The sequence below is a fragment of the Lynx rufus genome, unplaced genomic scaffold (genome assembly GCF_022079265.1).
Source record: "Lynx rufus isolate CCGP_SWC_20201006 ecotype Redwood Valley unplaced genomic scaffold, mLynRuf1.p SCAF_7, whole genome shotgun sequence".
Taxonomy (NCBI): Eukaryota; Metazoa; Chordata; class Mammalia; order Carnivora; family Felidae; genus Lynx; species Lynx rufus.
In genome coordinates, this window is record NW_025814889.1 from 89,771,168 (window position 1) to 89,793,437 (window position 22,270).

General features: G+C 37.3%; 1 protein-coding gene across 4 annotated transcripts in view; it reads left to right on the top strand.

Annotated features, from left to right (window-relative positions):
• The window catches only part of XPOT (exportin for tRNA), a 37,526-nt gene extending 16,588 nt beyond the window's left edge, over positions 1 to 20,938 (top strand). For all 4 annotated transcript variants that reach the window (XM_047065935.1, XM_047065933.1, XM_047065934.1 and 1 more), the window contains 17 exons: positions 1,050 to 1,286; positions 3,304 to 3,342; positions 3,469 to 3,531; positions 4,458 to 4,582; positions 5,287 to 5,431; positions 5,582 to 5,701; positions 6,062 to 6,156; positions 6,912 to 6,981; positions 9,451 to 9,689; positions 11,136 to 11,421; positions 12,316 to 12,505; positions 13,313 to 13,429; positions 13,602 to 13,717; positions 14,396 to 14,443; positions 14,975 to 15,046; positions 17,647 to 17,703; positions 20,329 to 20,938. In XM_047065935.1, coding sequence (XP_046921891.1) covers positions 1,050 to 1,286; positions 3,304 to 3,342; positions 3,469 to 3,531; positions 4,458 to 4,582; positions 5,287 to 5,431; positions 5,582 to 5,701; positions 6,062 to 6,156; positions 6,912 to 6,981; positions 9,451 to 9,689; positions 11,136 to 11,421; positions 12,316 to 12,505; positions 13,313 to 13,429; positions 13,602 to 13,717; positions 14,396 to 14,443; positions 14,975 to 15,046; positions 17,647 to 17,703; positions 20,329 to 20,355 — 2,046 coding nt within the window. In that variant the 3' untranslated portion in view covers positions 20,356 to 20,938. The remainder of the gene's footprint in view (positions 1 to 1,049; positions 1,287 to 3,303; positions 3,343 to 3,468; positions 3,532 to 4,457; positions 4,583 to 5,286; positions 5,432 to 5,581; positions 5,702 to 6,061; positions 6,157 to 6,911; positions 6,982 to 9,450; positions 9,690 to 11,135; positions 11,422 to 12,315; positions 12,506 to 13,312; positions 13,430 to 13,601; positions 13,718 to 14,395; positions 14,444 to 14,974; positions 15,047 to 17,646; positions 17,704 to 20,328) is intronic.
• Positions 20,939 to 22,270: the final 1,332 nt, after the last annotated feature.

Below are 22,270 nucleotides of genomic sequence, written 5' to 3' on the forward strand. Positions count from 1 at the left end.
CAGTGTGTTTTGACCAAAACTATACCCCGTTATAAATGTTACATTTTCACCATACTTTTGATTGTTATTCATTTGAGCTATGTACGTTGTAGCCCCCACAGAGTGAGGGCTCTGAGTGTGGTAAATAAGTAATTTAGAAACAGAATATGGAGGGGTTTTGTTTTTAAGATTTTTTTTTATGTTTATTTTTGAAAGAGTGCAAGTGGGGGAGGGGCAGAGAGAGGGAGGCAGAGGAAACAAAGCAGGCTCTGTGCTGACAGCAGAGAGCCCAATGTGGGGCTCAAACTCACAAACCGTGAGATCCTGACCTGAGCCGAAGTTGGATGCTCAACTGACTGACCCAGCCAGGCGCCCCATGAAGGTTTCTCTTTTGCCTGTGACAGTGATAAAAAATTACTAAGAAATCTTTGAATTGCTGGTATGTCAGTAGTACAGCTCTCCTGTTATCCTTGCCGACAGAAGAATAGTAGTGTTTTCTTACATTGCTAACAATTGTCTTATTTAGTCTGCGGTAAAAGACCTAAAATGATGAAACTAAAATCTGTAAAGAATCATCATAAGAATAATTAATGAAAATAATGTGAAGTTTAAGTTCTGACTCTTAACACTGGTATGACCTTAGGCAGGTGGTTATAATGGCAGTTCTATCTTCCTGTAGCATAGTTGAGGCTCGCGTAGTTTCAGAAAGGACTGTTACAGATTGTTATACTGTAGTGTGACATTAACTGTTAATAGCGTATTTACTAAATCAAACAATTTAGACAGAAGGTTTTGAAGCCACAGATCTCTTTTTTTAAGCTTTTATAACGTTGGCAGTAGAAGCACATAACCGTTGGAAAGAATTGCTTGGGAGAGTACCAATGGCCAATAATAGTAGAAGAATTCAAATTCTAATGAGTTTCCAGTCCAGGTAGTAGAATAGTTAATTTTCTGTTAAATTTAAAATCGGTTGTAGAATTGTCACTTGATTCATACTAAAGTTGATAGAGTTTTTCTTCTTACTCTTAGGTGGGAGGTTTTAAATTGAGGTCTCTTTTGATTGCTTGTAGGAAGAAGATGTTGACTTCCTGGCCAGATTTTCTAAACTGGTAAATGGAATGGGACAGTCCTTGATAGTTAGTTGGACTAAATTAATTAAGAATGGGGATATCAAGAATGCTCAAGAGGCACTACAAGCTATTGAAACAAAAGTGGCCCTGATGCTGCAGCTACTAATTCATGAAGATGATGACATCTCTTCTAATATTATTGGATTTTGTTATGATTATCTTCATATTTTGAAACAGGTAAGTCCTTGTTTTAATCTTTTTGTCCAGTACATAATATAGAAGAGCCACAGAGAATTGAAAAATATAGGAAAAAAGAAAATACCTGTCATTCTACTAGCTAGCTACATTTACTGTTAAATATTAATGTCTTTCCATCTTCTTTTTTTTCCAACTTCTTAGCCAGAAAACAAGAATGGCCAGAATCTAAAATTTGCTAGATTTTAACAAGCTCCAGAATTAGCTGTAGGTTTATGTTATTTTTTCATTTTGAATCTGTGTATGTTTGTTTTTAAGTAGGCTCCATGCCAAGCGTGGAGCCCAACTCAGGGCTTGAACTCAAGAACCTGAGATCAAAACCCGAGCTGAGCTAAGAGTCGGATACTTTAATCGACTGAGCCACCCAGGTGCCCCTGTGCTTGGTTTTAAATATAGTAGAAATTTTGTTAAACATCATTCGTTATTTTAACTAAATATACATTATTTCTTATAAATAATTTTTTACAATTAAAAACCTCTCCTTACAGAGTTGTTTCCAATAAGGACTTAAAATGTAGACAGTAATAGTCTCCATGTTAGGGCTTGTAGCCATTTATTTATTTTTGTTCATTTTTTTTCTTTTAATATTTGTTTTTGAGAGAGAGAAAGCGTACATGCAAGCGTGGGGAGGGGCAGAGAGAGAGGGAGTCAGAATCTGAAGCAGGCTTCAGGCTCTGACAGCACAGGGCCCAACGTGGGACTCAAACTCACAAACTGTGCGATCATGACCAGAGTGGAAGTTGGAGGCTTAACCAACTGAGCCATCCAGGCGCCCCTGTTTATTTTTGAGAGAGAGAGAGTAGAGGAGGGGTGGGTAGAGAGAGGGAGAGAATCCCAAGCAGGCTCCGTGCTGTCAGCACAGAGCCCTACAACATGGGGCTTGATCCCACAAACCATGAGTTTATGGCCTGAGCTGAAATCAAGAGTTAGACGCCCAACCTACTGGGCAACCCAGGTGCCCTGAGAAGTTGCTGATTTTTTTGTTGTTGTTGTTTTAAAGTGTTTTTTAATTTTATTTATTTTGAGAGAGCACAAGCAGGGGAGGGAGGGGTAGAGAGAGAGGGAGAGAGAGAGAATCCCAAGCAGCTTCCACACTATCAGTGGGCTTGAACTCATGAACCAAACTGTGAGATCATGACCTGAGCTGAAATCAAGAATCGAACACTTAACTAACTGAGCCACCCAGCTCCTCAAGAAGTTAGTAATTTTTAAAAGGCTGCAGGCCCTGGGGTGCCTAGTGGCTCAGTGATTAAGCATACAACTCTTTATTTTGGTTCAGGATGTGATCTCATGGTTCCTGAGATCGAGCCCCACATCTCTGCACTAACAATGCAGAGCCTGCTTGGGATTCTCTCTCTGCCCCTGTCTCTGTCTCTCTCACTCAAATAAGTAAATTTTTTTTTTTCAATCACACAGCAGGGCAGATTTATTAAAAACAAATTAATAACTTCTCATTATGTCATTAGATGAGAAAACCATTGCTATTTTATTTACATTTGATTAGTTGAATCAAGTCCAGCTTAAAATGATTTTTTTCCAAACTGAGTTTAGCTTCTGTATTATTGTTGAAAACATAACACATGTCTGCATACATACCTTAAGAAATTTCAGGTAACGGAAAGTCGTGAAGAAAGTTAAAATGACTATTGGTGATTCCACTGTATGTTTCTTAATGGATTTCTAGCATTTTTTCTTTTTTTTTTTTGCCTTGTTTGAAAACAAGGGAAGACCATACTTTACTGTCCTGTAAACTTCTTTGCTGAATACATTATAAATAATCCTTAGAGTTGAAATTCATCTATGTGTCAAGTTATTTACTAGAAATGGACTTGCTAGATTTTAGGTTAGGTGCATTTTAAATACAGAAAGGTACTACCAAACTGCCCTCCACAAAAGTTGTGTGCATATTTTAAAAGGTCTTAATTGATGAAAAAAACATTTTGATGAGTACGACTTTAGGAAACCTAATAAATTATTGCTTGCTTTTTTTTTTTAACAGCTTACAGTGCTCTCGGATCAGCAAAAAGCTAATGTAGAGGTAATTGACTTATTTTTGCTTCTTATAAAGTGATACCAGAATTTGTGACTGCAGTCTGTCTTGAAATATAACAACTTCAAAATATGTCAAAGGAAACTGACCCAAGATATTTATTCTTAATTTTAGGCAATCATGTTGGCCGTTATGAAAAAACTGACTTACGATGAAGAATATAACTTTGAAAATGAGGTAAGAATTTTCGTTGGGAAGAAATCAGTTTTATTTACTTACCTCAAATTAACATTTTCAGTCTTAGAGTTCTTTAAATAAAACAAATATTTTAACACTCTTGCTTATATTGACCTCCACCTTAGGTGAAATTAATAGAAGCCTCATAATCCTTCATAATACCCTCAAAAAATGCCTGTTTGGTATTTTATCCCTTTTTAAAACACTTATTGTAGCATTGAACTTCGTAAAATATTAACAATACAATTGCTGATCATATCTCACTTTGTATTTAATAGAAGTGATGAGTTGAGACCTTGTCAGTGGACCTCAGATCATAAGTGTCTATGGGAAAGTGGGAATGAAGCACTTAACTCTCTGGACTTCTTGTAGCTACAAGTCTTGTCCAGGGTTGCCAGTGAGTTATTTTACACACAAGGATCGTCAAGTGCTTTCTATCAACTCAAGCGTGGTTTATGCTATTTTGCAATGTGCTAAGTGTTCAATTCCCCATCTGAGGCTTTCAAAAACTTTGGACTATAAAAAGGTAATGGTGATGATAATGAACAAATTGCACACTTTAGTACAAAACTTGTTATATACAATATCTTTATAAGATATTACAAGATACAAGGAGTGTGAATAAGGTGGTGAAGCTTTCGTGAAGCCCATTGTGAATCCATTCTGCCTCTAGGTTCTTGTCCTTAACCTCCTCCCTATACTGTTTCTGGCTCTAGGCTTTTGAGGACTAGGGCTGTGTTCAGAAATGTTTGTTGTGAGCAGGGGAGGAAAGGCTACTAAACGTAGTAATTTTTCCTACGTAAATAAATGTTAATGAAAAAAGTACATATTAAATTTACAAATGCAGAAAACTATGAGAATGAACCATTTACATGAATTTTAAGGTCTTTTAAGTTTTAAAATGAGAATTTAAAAATCTCTCTTAGGGTGAAGATGAAGCCATGTTTGTAGAATACAGAAAACAACTGAAGTTGTTGTTGGACAGGCTTGCTCAAGTTTCACCGGAGCTACTGCTGGCTTCTGTTCGCAGAGTTTTTAGTTCCACACTGCAGTAAGTGTGTGCCTGTTTTTGTAAGTGGTCTACCTCTTCCCTTTTCTCCGTGATGATGGTCTACAATGCATGATTCGTGTAATTTGTTAATCTTTGTTACTTACCAAGGTCTTATGTTGTATGTGAAGCAATGCATTTGACTCCAACTATCTTTTTTTTTAATCCCTGTATAGGTAACCTGCAGTGTTTTATTAGTTTCAGGTGTACATTATAGTGATTCAGCTTTACACATTACTTGGTGCTCCTCACCATGAGTGCATTCTTAATCCCTTTCACCTATTTCATCCCCTCCCCTTCCCCCATCTGGTAACCATCAGTTTATTCTCTAGTTCTCTTTTGTTTATTTGGTTTGTCTTTCTCTCTTTTTATCTCTCTTTTTCCTGTGTCTGTTTTGTTTCTTAAATTCAACATACGAGTGAAGTCATTGGGCATTTGTCTTTCTCTGGCTTATTTCACTTAGCATTATCCTCTCTAGCTCCGTCCGTGTTGTTGTTGTCTCCATTTATGATGATCCTTGTGGGGAAACACTGCTTTTGGAACATAAACAGCGAAATGTATCACGAGTCATTTCTAATTTTGTGATGTAATTTTGTTGCCTGTTAAAATTAACCATTACTATGATTTCTTAATAATTAAAGAGGCTTTTGTTGGTGTTCTATAGAATGTTTATATGCAGATGTCATGTACATGTTCTCTCTTGGTAGGAATTGGCAGACTACACGTTTTATGGAGGTTGAAGTAGCAATAAGACTGCTGTATATGTTGGCAGAAGCTCTTCCAGTATCTCATGGTGCTCACTTCTCAGGTGATGTTTCAAAAGCTAGTGCTTTGCAGGATATGATGCGAACTGTAAGTATACTACAGATCATTTATTTTGAACATAATTTTCTGTTTTCACTGCAAGCTAATGGGAGTTCCTTAATTAGCATCTGTTAATACTGGGGTATTTTGATGTTACAATGAATTAAGGACAGATGTCTTAACTTTTTTCTGCTCCAGTTGGTAACATCAGGAGTTAGTTCCTATCAGCATACATCTGTGACGTTGGAGTTCTTCGAAACTGTTGTTAGATATGAAAAGTTTTTCACAGTTGAACCTCAACACATTCCATGTGTCCTAGTAAGTATATATTTTATCCTCAGTTTCTGGGTTTTTTTCCAGGTATTTCTGCTAATGAGCAGATAGTAGTCTATTTTTATAAATTTTCTTGGAGCCAGAAGCTCTCAGAAACTCTTGAATACACTGAAACCGACCCCTCCTCTATTTCTTTAAAATAGACAGTTTCTGGCTTAATCAGTCATCTAAAACAAGTCCTCCAGGGCCTGTTGGTGTCCTCAAGAATTATTTGTTAAATATACCAGGTTCCTGCCTTCTGGGAGCTAAGAAGTAAAATTTGATGGGAACAAACATGTATTGTGACAATAACAATAAAAGCTGTAAGTAAGTGCAGAAGTAGTGAAAGTGTCTCCGTTTCCTTAGATGGCCTTCTTAGATCATAGGGGTCTGCGGCATTCTAGTGCCAAAGTGCGGAGCCGAGCTGCTTACCTGTTTTCCAGATTTGTCAAGTCTCTAAAGTAAGTACGAAATATCAGCTGTTATGTGTCCTTTTTAAGATTATTAAATACGACCTATAAATTATTTTCTAAAAACCTATTGTAGATTTGGTTCTATTTGTTCTAAGGCTTTTTTTTTTTTTTAATGAAATGTTCTTTTTTGGTATCATGATGTTAGGACTTCATTTACTATTCATTAGCCCCTGTTACTTTGCAAATAAAGCATACCTTTATATAGAACAGCTGTCATCATTAACGGCATTAGTTATTTAATTTTTTTTTTTTAATGTTCATTATTCGCTTGTGTGAGAGAGAGAGAGAGCATGAGCAAGGGAGGGAGAGAGACGGAGGGAGACACAGAATCCAAAGCAGGTTCTAGGCTCTGGGCTGTCAGCACAGAGCCTGATGTGGGGCTCACTCATGAGCTGTGAGATCATGACCTGAGCTGAAGTCAGATGTAATGGCATTAGTTATTTATTTAGCCAACAGTTTTATTGGTGTTATAACTGTATGCCTTCTTTGAAATTCTAAAGAATATATTTCTTATTCTTAGAAATAAATTTTTTAACCTAATCTTTTTTTTGGGGGGGGGTATGAAAACTCATTCTAAGGCTTATAAGGTTGTAATTTTAAAAAATCATAGCTAGTCTTAATGATTACACTGACTAACATAGAACGGAACTTTTTTTTTTTTAGTTCTGCCCTTTATAAAGGGGGATTTGGTATTTTGAGCACTATTTACATAATTGTGATTTTTTTCTTTTGCCTTTTTTCAGTAAACAAATGAATCCTTTCATTGAGGATATTCTGAATAGGATACAAGATTTATTAGAGCTTTCTCCACCTGTAAGTATCGATCTTTCCAATTTACAGATTCTCTCCAAATATCATTGAAGCCATACGTGCCTTTAGCCTTTAATGCTAATGCCTTGTAGGCAGTTTTCTTAATGAAGGGTCAGGGTGGCAGAGAGGAAGAGGGTGTGTGCAAGGTTAATTACTTCTGTTTACCAAAATTCTGTTGGGATTAGTAAACATCATACTAGAATTAATAAAATAGTGATAGAAAATAATCAGGAGTTGACTGATAAATTTGGCAGAATGAGATATGGTCTGTTCTCACTGTTAAATGTTGGAAGTATCTTACGGAGAAGGAAAAATTTAATTTCTAAATTTTTTCTTATTTAGTATATGATCATATTAGCCATTCTAAGTGACTTGCTACCAGTAGAGTGACTTTTTTTGAGTAATTTAAGGCTTTGGCTAAAAATGTTTAAATGCTGGTTGATATTTTGGTATTCATTTCATCAGAAAGATTTAAATTGAGATACTTTGTAAGTATATTTTGACCTCTACATGTTTTTGTACACTGACGTTGACTCATTTTTTTCATTTTGATAAAAGTTCCTACTAAAGCTTCCACTTGAGAAGTGTTAAACATAAAATAATACTTTTGTTCTTTTCATTGAATATCAAAACTTAGAGTTCAGTGGTTACATAATTTCACTGAATGAAAGATTACTAATGAATTATATGCTTAAATTGTCTTGGCATATTACAAAACCCTATACATGAAAGAACTTCACCTAATTAATGCCAGTTTTCCTTGGCAGCTTTACAGTGACCTTATAAGACCTAGGCATTCAGAAAGTTTTATGTAGCAATATCATCTTATACATATTAGAAATCTTTGATTTTTTATACTGTTTGTATAAACAAGGGCTTAAACTATAGCTGCAATCCCTTTTTAGTATATAAAAACACTTTGTTTAGAGGCTTTTACTGAATGTTGTCTGCTTAATAGGGTCATGAGTACCCATTTTTAAGTACCATTAATTCATTTATTTTTTATTTTAAATATTTATTTTTGAGAGAGAGAACATGAGGGGGGGAGGTTGGGTAAGGGAGACCGAAGACCTGAAGTGGGCTGTGCACTAACAGCAGTGAGCCTGATTCAGGGCTCAAACTCACCAACTGTGAGGTCGTGACCCGAGTCGAAGTTGGATGCTCAACCAGCTGAGCCACCCGGGTGCCCCAGGACCTGATATCCATATAGCTGCTTTATCTTGGTGTTTTTAACCCCTAAAGCAGTGATTAGTCCTAGTGGTACTTAAATGCTTTAGCTACTTCTATATGGGGACATGCTTCTTTTAATAAATGAGGTACTCTTTTATATAAAATCACCACATAATTTGTTCTAAAACTAGATTTTTATGTAAATATTTTTAAGTTTATTTATTTTGAGAGAGAGAGAGAGAGTGCAAGCAGGGCAGAGGCAGAGAGAGAGGGAGACTCTCAAGCAGTCTGCACTGTCAGTGCAGAGCCCAGCACAGGGCTCTGATTCTTGAAACTGTGGAATCATGACCTGAGCCGAAATCAAGAGTCGGACTCTCAACCAGCTGAGTCACCCGGGCACGCTTTTTATGTAATTTTTCTTAGGTTTATTTATTTTGGGAGAGACAGAGACAGGGAGAGGGGCAGAGAGAGAGGGAAACAGAGAATCCCAAGCAGGCCCTGCACTGTCAGTGTGGAGCCCCATGCGGGGCTCGATCTCACGAAACTGTGAGATCAAGACCTGAGCTGAGATCAACAGTCTGATGCTTAACCAACCGACTGAGCCACCCAGGTGCCCCATGTGATTTTTTAACAGGGAGCTTTAGTGTTGGATCTAGAGTGCACTCTGGTATTTTCACCCTCCTTTTGATCCCTCCCAAAGTAAAAAGTAATAAAAATCATTAATGTAATGTAAAAAAATAATAAAAGTCATTAATAAGAATTGACCAGTGTATGGGATATTTACCTGTGCTTGAATGAGAACTATTTCTTCCATATGCAGTCTTATTTTCATACATTCTAAAGTAACAACTGGTGTGTGTGTGTATGTGTGTGTGTGTGTGTGGTGTGTTTATTGTGTGGTTTTTATTGTTATTCAATTCTTAAATACTCCTCAAAATATTTACCTGTGTGATCTTTGTATTAACATTCAGAACACCTTTATACATCTCATTCGCCTCGTAACAGTTTTACAAATAAGATTGTTCTCAAAAGTGAACAAGTTAGAAGGCTAACTAATAATTTATATGACAGTTTACTGTTTTATCAAGGATAGAATTAGACCTTTGATCTTTTGACCTCAAATTCCATTCTCTTTCCATTATGTGGTGCTGGGAGAAAATTTGTTTTTGGTAAGTACTTGATCTACTTTTTAATAATGAGTTGATGTGATAGATTTTATCTCCTGTCCCTATCGCACTAATTGTACTTAAATGAGGGGAACTGAACAATGATAAACACCAGTAGGATTAAATTTCTTTCTAGGAGAATGGTTACCAGTCTTTGTTGAGCAGCGATGATCAACTCTTTATTTATGAGACAGCTGGAGTGCTGATTGTTAATAGTGAATATCCTGCCGAACGGAAACAAGCATTAATGAGAAATCTGTTGACCCCACTAATGGAGAAGTTTAAAATTCTGTTAGAAAAGTTGATGCTGGCACAAGATGAAGAAAGGCAGGCATCACTAGCAGACTGTCTCAACCATGCCGTTGGATTTGCCAGGTGAGTGTGATTGCAATTAAGATTGTAAAGTGAGTATGCACACACAGAACACACATCAAGAACCATTTACTTGGATCTTTTAGCACTGGGTGCACACGCACACACACACAAAATAATTGGGCACACATATCCATGTTTTGAAAACTGGATTGTCCAGAAAATTATCTAAACCTTTCTTCTCTATATCCAATAAATTAGAAGATTTAACTGAAGAAGGGACTAGGTCACATAACATTTTGCATTTCTGGTTTGATAACTATCCAAATCCTTGATCATCTGACTTCTTTGGTATACATTGATTGTATATTTAGGGGGGTTAACTGAAGAGTTTATATACTAGTGACATGTGGAGACATCTTGGATCAGTTTAGATACTTAAACCAACTTGAGCCACTCAGGCACCCCTGGATCAGTCTTGGTTCTTTAAAGATGAAGTCTTGAGGTTTCTTTTTAACTTTTACATTGTGTCCTGAAGACCACCCCAGCTGCCTTTTTTTTTCCTCTTTGCCCATATATTTTATTGGCAGACAATAACGTATGAAAGCTGGAGTGGTTGCTAATGGGAAATTGCTCTATAGAATACTTCAGTGTAAAAGCTAATGTAAGGATATATAAATAACTTGAATTCTAAAGACTGTTTTCTAAATTTAAGTCAGTAGTTTGCAGATTGTCTAATATAGCCCAGTCATAGTAAGTGTATTTTTTTTCTCTTTTCTGCTTGCTTTATCAGGATTTTAGTAAAACATTTAAGTAGATTTTCATTAGAAGGCTTGTATTAATGACCTGTCATTCGTTTAACCTGAGCCTATTCTGGAATGGTAGCTAGAAGCGATAGTATGCAAATAACTGTATTAGCCGAAGATGGAAGCAGTTGTGACATAGAAAATAGATAATTGGCAGGGCACCTGGGCAGTTCAGTCAGTTGAGTGTCCAGCTCTTGATTTCTGCTCAGGTCATGATCTCATGGTTTGTGAGTTCGACGCCGCATTGGGCTCTGTGCTGACGGCATAGAGCCTGCTTGGGATTCTCTCTCTTCCTCTCTGTCTGCCCTTCCCCTGCTTGCTTGCCTGCTCGCTTGCTCTCAAAATAAATGAATAAACTTAAAAAAAAAAAAAAAAGAATTGGCTTCTTAGTTCTGTCACTTATGTGATTTATTGTGTTTTTTTTTTTAAATAATATTTATTTTTGAGAGAGACACAGCATGAGTGGGGGAGGAGCAGAGAGAGAGGAAGACACAGAATCCAAAGCAGGGTCCAGGCTCTGAGCTGTCAGCACAGAGCCTGATGCAGGGCTCGAACTCACAAACTGCGAGATCATGCCCTGAGCTGAAGTTGACCCTCAACGGACTGAGCCACCTAGGCGCCCCAATTGTGCATTGTTTTTAATTACTCCATAAAACTTCCAAAGAATAAAGCTAAAACTAGTTGCTTGATTTTGCTTATGTAGTCGAACCAGCAAAGCTTTCAGCAACAAGCAGACTGTGAAACAATGTGGCTGTTCCGAAGTTTATCTGGACTGTTTACAGACATTCTTGCCAGCACTCAGTTGCCCCTTACAAAAGGATATTCTCAGAAGTGGAGTTCGGACTTTCCTTCATCGAATGATTATTTGCCTAGAGGAAGAAGTTCTTCCATTCATCCCGTCTGCCTCAGAACACATGCTCAAAGATTGTGAAGCAAAAGACCTCCAGGAGTTCATTCCTCTTATCAACCAGATTACAGCCAAGTTTAAGGTACCACAGACCTTCAGAGCTCAGAGAATCACCTGACTTACAAATCAGACATATTTTGGCATTTGCCCCTTGGCTTATTTTTTCTTTAAATATAAGTCACTTGAGGGCATGGACCATAGGTCTTGTTGTCAACCCCTGTCTAGCACACTGCCTGACACATAGGACATCCTTAATAAATGTTTTAGTAAAAACATTTTTTCTGCTCTTTGCAAAAGAAAACTATTAGTCTGCTCTTTTAGAAGAGCAAATAAAAATGACATTGAGTACTAACGGTCTAGGGGTAAATGAAAAGGATTGTAACTTGGGTACCCAAGCAGGAGTTTGAAATTAATTCAGTGTACTAAAGTCACTTTTATTGTACAAGGAGATTTAAGGCAAATATAAGCCGCGTAATAAAATTTACTAACAGTGCTTTCTGTGTTCAAAATCTGTTCTAAACCTTTTTTTGTACATTCATTCAATCCTAACAGCCCTAGAGATAACTGTATTTTATATATGAGGAAATTGAGACGAAGATGTTAAGGAGTTTGCCAAAAAGCATGTAAAGCCTTGAAAGCCCAATCATATAAATTCTGCTAAAAATTTAGCAAAATAGAATTCGTTTCTTGAGAATTTAAATTTGAATATATTCCATGGCGATACCTGATGGTGAAATACGTCTGAGTCCCTATTATTTTAACCTGAATCTTGGGCTGTGGGCAATGAGCTAACAATTTTGAAGATTTCAATAATGCACATGTTCAATGTAGATTTTTGCTTTGACATTGGTATTTGCTAACAAAATTATGTAAATATATTAAATTCTGGATAAAGACTATGTAAAACATGTTTTTTCTGTTTCATATAAATTATCTTACTCATTTCTGAAGTAGTAATAGTTTTTTTTATCTTCAGATACAGGTATCTCCTTTTTTACAGCAAATGTTCATGCCTCTGCTTCATGCAATTTTTGAAGTGTTGCTCCGACCAGCAGAAGAAAATGACCAGTCTGCTGCTTTAGAGAAGCAAATGTTGCGAAGGAGTTACTTTGCTTTCCTGCAAACAGTCACAGGCAGCGGAATGAGCGAAGTCATAGCAAATCAAGGTGGGGGTGCTGATACTGTCTGCTCGAGGCCTTGTCACAGTTGCAGTTGCACGTCCGTAGGAGTAAGAGCTCATTGAAGTGAATACCAAACTTCTAAGGTGGTTGTATGTTCGCACCTGGGTTGACAGTTCATTATCATCAAGGTGAAAATCTATTTCATGCAGAGGACCTTAAAATTAATTTGTATTCAGTTCCCTTTTTCCTAGGGCAGTATTTTTTTTTTTTTAATATTTGTAGTTTTAATTACTTTTTTAAGTTTATTTATTTTGAGAGAGACAGACAGTATGAGCGGGGGAGGGCAGAGAGAGGAGGAAGAGAGAATCCAAAGCAGGCTCCACGCTGTCAGCACAGACCCTGACACGGGGCTCAAACCCCCAAAACAGCGAGATCATGACCTGAGCTGAAACCGAGAGTCAGATGCTTAACTGACTGAGCCACCCAGGAGACCCCTAGGGCAGTTTTCTTTAATTGTGTCTTTAGTAGTATAAATAGCATGGTGGCAACTTACCAGCATTGACCTGATAATTGAGTCTCACTGGCCAGCTTGCCATCTTGAAATTAAAAATAAATGGGACTGTATGGATCAACATAGAGAATTTTGCTATATAAGAAATCCAGAGGTCAGGATAACAAGAGAATAATTACTTTTTAATGTTTTATGCTTAAAATTTAGCCAAGTTAATAAAAATTGAGCGATCTTACCAATTTTGTAAATGCTTTTGTCTTGTTACGCTATATGAAGTGAAAGCTTCAGGTTGCTTTTCTAGGTCTTTTAAAAATTAAACTCAAGTTTTTATTTTGCTTCAGGTGCAGAAAATGTAGAACGAGTTCTGGTTACTGTTATCCAAGGAGCAGTCGAATATCCAGATCCAATTGCCCAGAAAACGTGTTTTATCATCCTCTCCAAGTTGGTAGAACTCTGGGGTAAGATGATTAAAGCAAAACAAAACACTTCATTCCACAGCTTGTTTCCTAAGACTCTTAGAGATGAAGTGGAACCCCAGCTATAACATGGACGAGAGCTGGGAGTTGATTTTCCCCTCATGATAGTTGACTTTCTTTTTATGCAAGATGAACATTTGACTTTTCTTGACAGGAGGTAAAGATGGACCAGTGGGATTTGCTGATTTTGTTTATAAGCACATTGTCCCTGCATGTTTCCTAGCACCTTTAAAACAGACCTTTGACCTGGCAGATGCACAAACAGTATTGGTAAGCACCTCGGAATCTTTGTTCACCTTGTGTACATCTCATGTATTCTAATTCACAGTTTACTTAATGCCAGATTGACTATATTAGTCTCATTGGCCCACCCCCACCTTTTTTTAAATTTCAAATTAGGATTCACTTTTAAAAGGTTGATCTCTTCTGGATCTTTTGTGGGTTCTTACTGAATCCTGATACTGAAGTTTAGAATATAAAATCCAGCTCCTTCAACTTTAACAGTCCTTTTTCAAGGACTGTGAAAGGATACATTATATAAACATTCTTTAAAGCTTGGTTAAGTTATACTTTTCCACTGCTTTCATTCTAAGCCTTGCTCTTAATGGTATTTTCCTAACCATTAAAAGTAACTTTCTCTTGCTCAAGTAATAGTTTCCCTAGCTCTTACTTTCAAAATACTTAATTTCAAGCAGTGCCCTTTAACCATTTCCCCAAAACCTAGTAAAAGCTAGTTTTTGTCATTTGATTTACTGCATTAAGACAGCATTTTTGTATTTTTTCCCTTTTTCTCTCCAACCCACTTACTCCACATGCTGGTCACCTTCCTTCCTCTGTCTCTTGTTTGGAAGTAATTGTTAATGAGCAGTGGCCAGGGAAATAAAAAGACAAGTGGGATCACTAACCAAAAATTGACTGTATTAAAATTCTCAACCTTGTTGTTCATAGGCTTTGTCTGAATGTGCGGTGACATTGAAAACAATTCATCTCAAACGGGTAAGCTTTGTACTCCATGTCCCTTCATTTTCATCTTACACATAGATTTGTTAACATTTTGGGTTTTGTTTTTTTTTTTTTTTTTTTTTAGAAAAGCACAAGCGGGAGAGGGGCAGGGGAGAGAGAGAATCTCAAGCAGGCCACACACTTAGTGCTGAGCCCAACATAGGGCTTGATTCCACAACGCTGGCATCATGACCTGAGCCTAAATCAAGAGTTGGACACGAGCCCCCCAGGCACTCTGCCAAGCACTATTCAAAAGCTTTATATTTCTTAACTCATCCACTCCTCACAATAACTTCCATTTTTCATATGGGAAAACTGAGGCTCAGAGAGGTTAAGTAACCTCAAGTTACTAGAAATTTGCCAGAGTCGGACTTCAAACCAAAGCAGTCTGACTCCAGACTCTCTGTTCTTAATCACAATGCCATATTGTGTTTGAAGTATACATGTGTTGTTCTAATTCATTTTTATGCATTATTTTAATATCACGGAAGAAAATAATTGAGTTCTAATTATCTTAATTTTTAGGGCCCAGAATGTGTTCAGTATCTTCAACAAGAATACCTGCCTTCCTTGCAAGTAGCTCCAGAGATAATTCAGGTAAGAGTTGTCCCAGCAGATTCCTTTTAATTTAATTAAAGAAATATGACTGTGTAGTTCAATTTATATTTGGATTCAAGAAAGTCAAGCTGCATTCAACTTGATGTTTTACTGTATACAGGATAGTAAGAGTTGAAACTTCGGGGGTATGTGAAACTGAATGGGAAAAAATTGTATTTTTATTTTCACTAAACTTTAACCAGAAATTTAATTTCCTACCATGGTGTAGGTGACAAATCATAATACCATTCCCATTGCCTGTGACTTTGTCCCCGGTAGAAATCACAGATGTTTTCGTTTCACATTAGTTGTTCCAGGAATCTCAAAATACTGTGTACGCTCCAAGATTTTGAAATTTTAAGTTAACACCCCTAGACCTTGTTGTCTCAGTCAGCATCTCTTACTGTTCCACCACATATCAAAAATATTTTTGATAACCAGAAGTCATTATAATTAGTTTCCTTTCTAATCCCATGTGTTATAAATGTATATATTTTTTAAATTTTTTTAATGTTTATTTAGTTTTGAGAGAGAGAAAGAGAGGAAGAACGTGAGCAGGGGAGGGGCAGAGAGAGGGAGACACAGAATTTGAAGCAGGCTGCAGGCTCTGAGCTGTCAGCACAGAGCCCGACGCGGGGCTCGAACTCACAGACCGCGAGATCATGACCTGAGCTGAAGTCAGACGCTTAACCAAATGAGACACCCAGTATTTTAAAAAAACATTCTAGGGGTGCCTGGATGGCTCAGTCGGCTAAGTGTCCGACTCTTGATTTTAACCCAGGTCATGATCTCCTGGTTCCTGGGTTCGAGCCCCACATCGGGCTCCATGCTGACAGTGTGGAGCCTGCTTGAGATTCTCTCTCTCTGCCCCTCACCCCCGCTCAAAATGAATTAAAAACAAAAACACAATGCTTTAAAAAAAAAAAAACTAAAAGTCCAGTGGGCTCCCCAGACTGCCAAAGGGCACCCTAGCACACAAACCTGTTCTAAAGATTTGTGCTGGGTGGTTCATTTTACATGTGCCAAGCTTATCAATGCTTAATTTTTAAAATCTGAAACTGTATTTTGAAGTAAGTATCTGGAATGCAGTCTTACATTTTTATATATTACAAAGTAATTTTTATAATGGTATTCAGTTATTTTCTTGGCATGTAGTTACCCCAACTTACCTAGTAGCACATAGATCTAATTGAGGTATCAGAGTTTTGATTACAACTAGAGTTAGACTCTCTTGAAGGGATTCTAAGAATTGTTCCTTCAGCAACAGTGTTTTTTAAAAGTTTTAGGGGCGCTTGGGTGGCTCAGTTGGTTGAGTGTCCGACTTCGGCTCAGGTCACGATCTCGAGGTCCGTGAGTTCGAGCCCCGCATCGGGCTCTGTGCAGACAGCTCAGAGCCTGGAGCCTGCTTCGGAATCTGTGTCTCCCTCTCTCTCTGACCCTCCCCCATTCATGCTCTGTCTCTCTCTGTCTCAAAAATAAATAAACATTTAAAAAAAATTTTTTTTTAAGTTTTTATCATGCTATTTTATGAAAGGCATTGAAAAAATTGAATGAAAAATAGGATAGATCTCACATAAGAGTAATCATTAATGAATTTATGGTCTCATTTCATGACATGCTATCTTTAACTTTAGAGGTATTAATGAATTTTCTTAGCTATAACTTGTTATATAAGTATAAGGTAATGTTTTAATGAAAGCAGTGACCTTCTTGCACATCAAAAATAGAAATATACCAGGTTAAGTAAAGGAAAACTATTTTTCTGTCTAATAATTTGATCATAGAAGATAAGCATCCCCAGTTTTCCTTTTTTTTCATATGTCTCATGACAACACTTTTTCAGAATTCTGTTAGAGCGCCTTAACTCTTTTTCTTTTGGTCTAGCTTTGCTCAGTTACTGCTCTTACTGGGTGAGAACAGCCACAGCAATGCAGTTTTTGTCCCACTCTCCCTTCTCAGGCGTGAGTCAATCTTGTGGGAGAACCATGTTCTCAAAAGTGAAAGCAGTCTCTGAAAAGTATCACATTTGAAACGCCATAGAACCTTTTTTGCTGAGGACCTGTTAAGTTATCCGACTACTGTAGATTTGAAGCACCTTATGACAGATGACTAGATGAGTAAAATGTGGTATTTACATACAATTGAATACTATTCAGTTGTAAAGGAAGGAAATCCTGTCACATGCTACAATCTTGAGGGAGCCTTGAGAACATTCTGCTAAACGAAATAAGCCAGTCACAAAAAGATAAATACTGCATAATTTCACTTATATGAAGTACCTAAAGTAGTCCAACTCTCAGAAACAGAAAGTAGAATGGTGGTGGCCAGGGGCTTGGTAGGGAAAGAAAGGGGGAGTTGATGTCCAGTGAGTATAGAATTTCAATTCTGCAAGATGAAAAGTTCCAGAGATCTGCTGCACAACAGTGTGCAGAGGGTTAATGCTAATGTATAGCATTATGGTGGTTAAGATACTCAGTTATATGGATTTTTTTTTATCACAGTTTAAAAAAGAAAACTCTGGATTTGATTTACAGTGAATTTAATACAACTACATTCATTCTCTCTCTCTCTCTCTCTCCCCTCCCATCTGGGCCCCCCAGGAGTTTTGTCAAGCGCTTCAGCAGCCTGATGCTAAAGTTTTTAAAAATTACTTAAAGGTAGGTATTTGGAAAACTTACACATATTCATATCATTAGGTAATATTTTAGAGCTGAGAGAATACATATTACAGGATACTGTGTCATACTGTAGTCTTACCAGTTATTACTTGTTTGGGGATCTCTTTGTTCTGAAACCAACTTCCAAGAATTTGCGGTTTTGGATGTTAATACTTCAGAGTTTTCTATAAAGTCCCTTTCAACTAAGCTCTTAGAAAAGATCATAAAAAGTGAGGTAAGCACACTGTGTATATGCTTGAACGCACTATGAAAATGCCAGTTTCCTTTTATAGTGTGTGATGTAATTAGATAGGAGCTACAGGATTGGGACAAGTCATGTTTAAGAACATGTGCCCCCAGGGTGCCTGGGTGGCCCAGTTGGTTAGTGTCCAACTCCTGACTTCGGTTCAGGTCATGATCTCACATTTCATGAGTTCGAGTCCTGCATTGGGCTCTGCGCTGATAGCATGGAGCCTGCTTGGGATGCGCACTCTCTGTCTCTCTCGTTCTCTCTCTCTCTCTCTCAAAATAAATATATTATAAAAAAAAAAAAAAAGAACGTGTGACCCTATTGAAATGAAAGAAAGGAACTAAAAATATAAAAACAGAAGTAAGAATTACTTGGTGTATCTTATTTTGAAACTTCTGAGTTGTAGAACGAACAGAACAAACTCTCTGATTTGGCAGTCAAGGCTCTTTTTACATTCATAAAATGAGTGAATTTTTTAAAAAACGCGCCAAGTTGGCAAGAAGTACCAAATGCTTATTTGGCATTCATATTGACAATTTAAATTTGTAAGGCAGAACTGTCTTGCTGTCACCCAGGTAGTCATTCAGTACTGCATCATGACTTCACGTAACAGGTACTGTGCTAACTGCTGCAGATATCTGTACGAGTGACTTCTCTTGCCTATAAAGAGCTTGTGCTCTGGAAATAAAATTCCAGTGTGACAGGATGAAGACGTGTTCTTTATTTTTATTGCCTTCATTCAGAAAATTGGAGGGCAGAACACTATGCTAAATATGTTAGTAGCAAGTGACTTAATGAATGGCTACCAGGTTTTTTTTGTCCGAGGCATTCAGTAAAATTCCTAAGTCAGGGCCTTTGCTGAGGAAGTAAAGTGTGTCATGCTTGGGCTCCGGTTATAACATCTTCCCTTGCCAGTTTTTTCCCCAGTAGTGGTCTGTCAGCTTAAACTGACGAGAGTTTTGTGAGAAGATGATTGGGAGCTACTGGTTATCATTGGGAGCCCTCCCCACTCCCATGTCCCTGTAAAAGCAAAGTGCCTGTAGAGGTAATCTCTGTTAAATAACTGATCAAACTGGATAAAAGGACTAAAACAAATTGTAACTGGCTATTAAAGGTATCTGTAAGCAGATGCAGGTACAGTGTGGCAGGCTTGTGCTCCAAAAATACTAATTCATGCAGCTGCATTTATACAAAGTCTGCTCCCAAGCCCAACATCTCTTCAGTGCTAGCATTATCTCTGGGAGAGCACTATTCTTGTTGGGAAAAGTGGATTCCTTCTTGTGTGCCTACTCTCTTTAGGTGTGATTGATCCTCATATCTTATAGATTCTCTCTTCTTCACTCTCACTTTGTCTCCCCTGCTGCTACTCCAGTATGTGTTTTTTACCTCACACTGATCTCCCTTCCCTTGTAGCCAAGCCTATTTGAAACACTGAATAGTCCTCTGAAATCCATTCCCCTCATTCTTCATAAACCATATAGTTGACTACAAAACACGTTCGTGTTTCTTAGTTTGACATTCAGGCCTTTTGTTTTTTTATTTTGTTTTCTTATATTCTGACCTCAGACTGTCTTTCTAGTTTCTCTTGCAGGAGTGGTCTTTGCTGTTCTTCAACAGTTCTGCCTTATTAGCAACCCTCCTCATTTATGAATTCTACCCATTTTTTTAGGCTTACCTCAAGCATGGCCTCTTTGTAAGGCTCTGTTTTGCTCATATACCAATCCTTCTCTTCACTTAGTCAATAGATTTGTTCAATGAATGCCCAATCTGGTAGGTGCTAAGGATGCAGTGATGACTACAGTCCTTATCCTTATGAATTTGCTGCCTATTTAGTCTGTCTAGTGCTCACTTAGCATGTACCTGACTGTGGAATATGGAAGGTAGTATGTACTATTGGGCCGGCCCCCAAAGCAGCCTCTAGCCTATTCATTCATTGTCTCCAATGGTGAATTGCAAGTATTGTTTTATAATCCAATGAATAATAAATTCCTTAAGGGATAACAGCTGTTATCTTTAGTTCTGATGTGTTTATTTCTTCCTAAGAATTTAATTTCCCAGAGTTGCCTTTGACAGTGTGCCAGTCAGCAAACGGTGTCCGAGCATGTTTTCTTCTGCACACTTGATTCTCCTAGCCTTAGAGTTCATACCATAGTTTCACTAATTTCCTGGCCAACATCAACATAAGTTACCACTAGATTTGGTCAAATTGTCCAGAAAAAAAGTTCTTGTACCATGTGTGGATTTATGAAGCATGTAAAATGTTCTGAGTATTGACTGTATTTCGTAAAAGAGTGACTAGCCTTACTGACTTGGAGCCATTCTTCACGTGATACCTTCTGACACCAGTGCTAATTGTACTGATACTTTATTTCCAGGTATTCTTCCAGAGAGCAAAGCCCTAAGGACTGGATCTCCCTGTGCCTACTTTATGATCAAGAATTCCAGTTAATAATTTATAAAGAAGCAGTTTTTGTGTGCCATTCACACTGGTCTTTTTAACATTGCTTTAAGCTTATTGCAGTATATGTATTGGAACTTTTCCTGTAAAATGGGTGTAATTTTCTCTGAATACAGGTATGTGACAACAAGAGAAGTTGCTTGCATGCCAGTTCAAATTGTTCTATATAAAAATGCTGTTAAAAGATACAGCACGGTTATCTTAGTACCCCCCCCCCTTTTTTTTTTACTGGAAATGTTAAATCCTTTATAAAGACCACATAGCAGGAAAACAGTGTGCTTTTTTTTCAATTGCTAAATATGTTTGAACATATTAATTTCCTTTTATGTGTGCAGACTCCAAATATGGGGAGAATACAACAAATCAAAACTAATTTTTTGTAGATAGCCATTACATTTCTTTAAACTGTTTCGATGCCAATGTGTGTTCTACAAAAGAGAATGGTTTCATAAATTAACTGATTTAAGAGTAGGTGTCAGTGTTACACACTTTTTATAAAAAAAATAAATTTTACGTAGTGAAATCTACCATGTCTTTTTTGGAATTATTATAAATAGTCTTATTTTCTTATCTCTCCCTGATTTCCCATTTAAAGATTGCACATTTAGGCTTATGGATGATTTATTTATGCTCTCAAAACGTTATATACAACATAGTTCTGTTGGACTCTTTTTTTTTTTTGTTTTTATATTCCTTATTTTGAGAGAGGGAAAACGAGTTTAGGAGGGGCAGAGAGAGAAGGAGAGAGAGAATCCCAAGCAGGCCCTTCATGGTCAACATGGGAGTCCATTGTGGGGCTTGAACTCACAAACCCTGAGCTGAAATCAAGAGTTGGTTACTTAACCGACGGAGCCACCCAGGTGCCTCTGTTAGACTTTTTTTTAAGATGCTAGAAAAAGCATGTTTCAATCTGTCGATAGAATTTAAAATGCAATTTCCCCCTCCTTTATTGGATTTACTTAGGACACTATACCTATGTGTTAATGAGGCTTACAAGTAGCTGCCCATTTAGTTACTAAAAGTACTTACCGCTGTTTTTATTCATGGCTATGCAAGAAAGCAAGAGGAAAAGTATCAGTAGTAAGTAGTATTGGAAAACTAAGAAAGGAGGGACAAACTGAACAGGAGAATTAAATTGCTGCAGTCATATAAGTTTAAATTCTAAAAGCCTAAGGAAGATTTTAGGGGATTGTTGGTTTGGTTTTTCTTTTCAAACTTTGGCCCATGTGGTTCCCCTATGGGTTTCACGATGGGCTTCAGTGTGGTCTATAAACTCCCTTAAACTATTCTGAATGATATACGTAAATCTTTTTCTAGGGTTAATTCCATAAGTGATTTTAAACATTTTCCTTCATCATAGGACAAAGGTACTAAAGTAAATTAACAGTTGTCAGAATAGATCAGTGAAATGTATATTTCAATAAAAATATCTTCAAAAGTAGATAAGTGAGGGGCACCTGGCTGGCTCAGTCATATAGAGCATATGACTCTTGATCTCATGGTCATGAGTTCAAACCCCATGTTGGGCATAGAGATTACTTAAAAAAAAAAAAATACATAAAAGTTAAGAAGTGAAAGCTTGAGTATTTCATTGATAAGTTTTTCTATACGGTGGGAAAGACCATTGGCATCTGTTATCAGCACTAATTTTTCAAAGTACTAACAAGTCACATAGTGTAGTGGTTAAGAGTTAAGACAGGTTCCAGATCCAGAGTAAGTAGGTTCAGGTAACAGTTCTGCCAGTCACTGGTTTTTAGAAGTTTAAGCAAGTTAAATTTCTCCCTACCCCAGTTTTTGCGAAAGTGTGAAATGAGCTTACGGTACCTGCTCATGAAGGCTTCATGCTAGCTATGGCCACT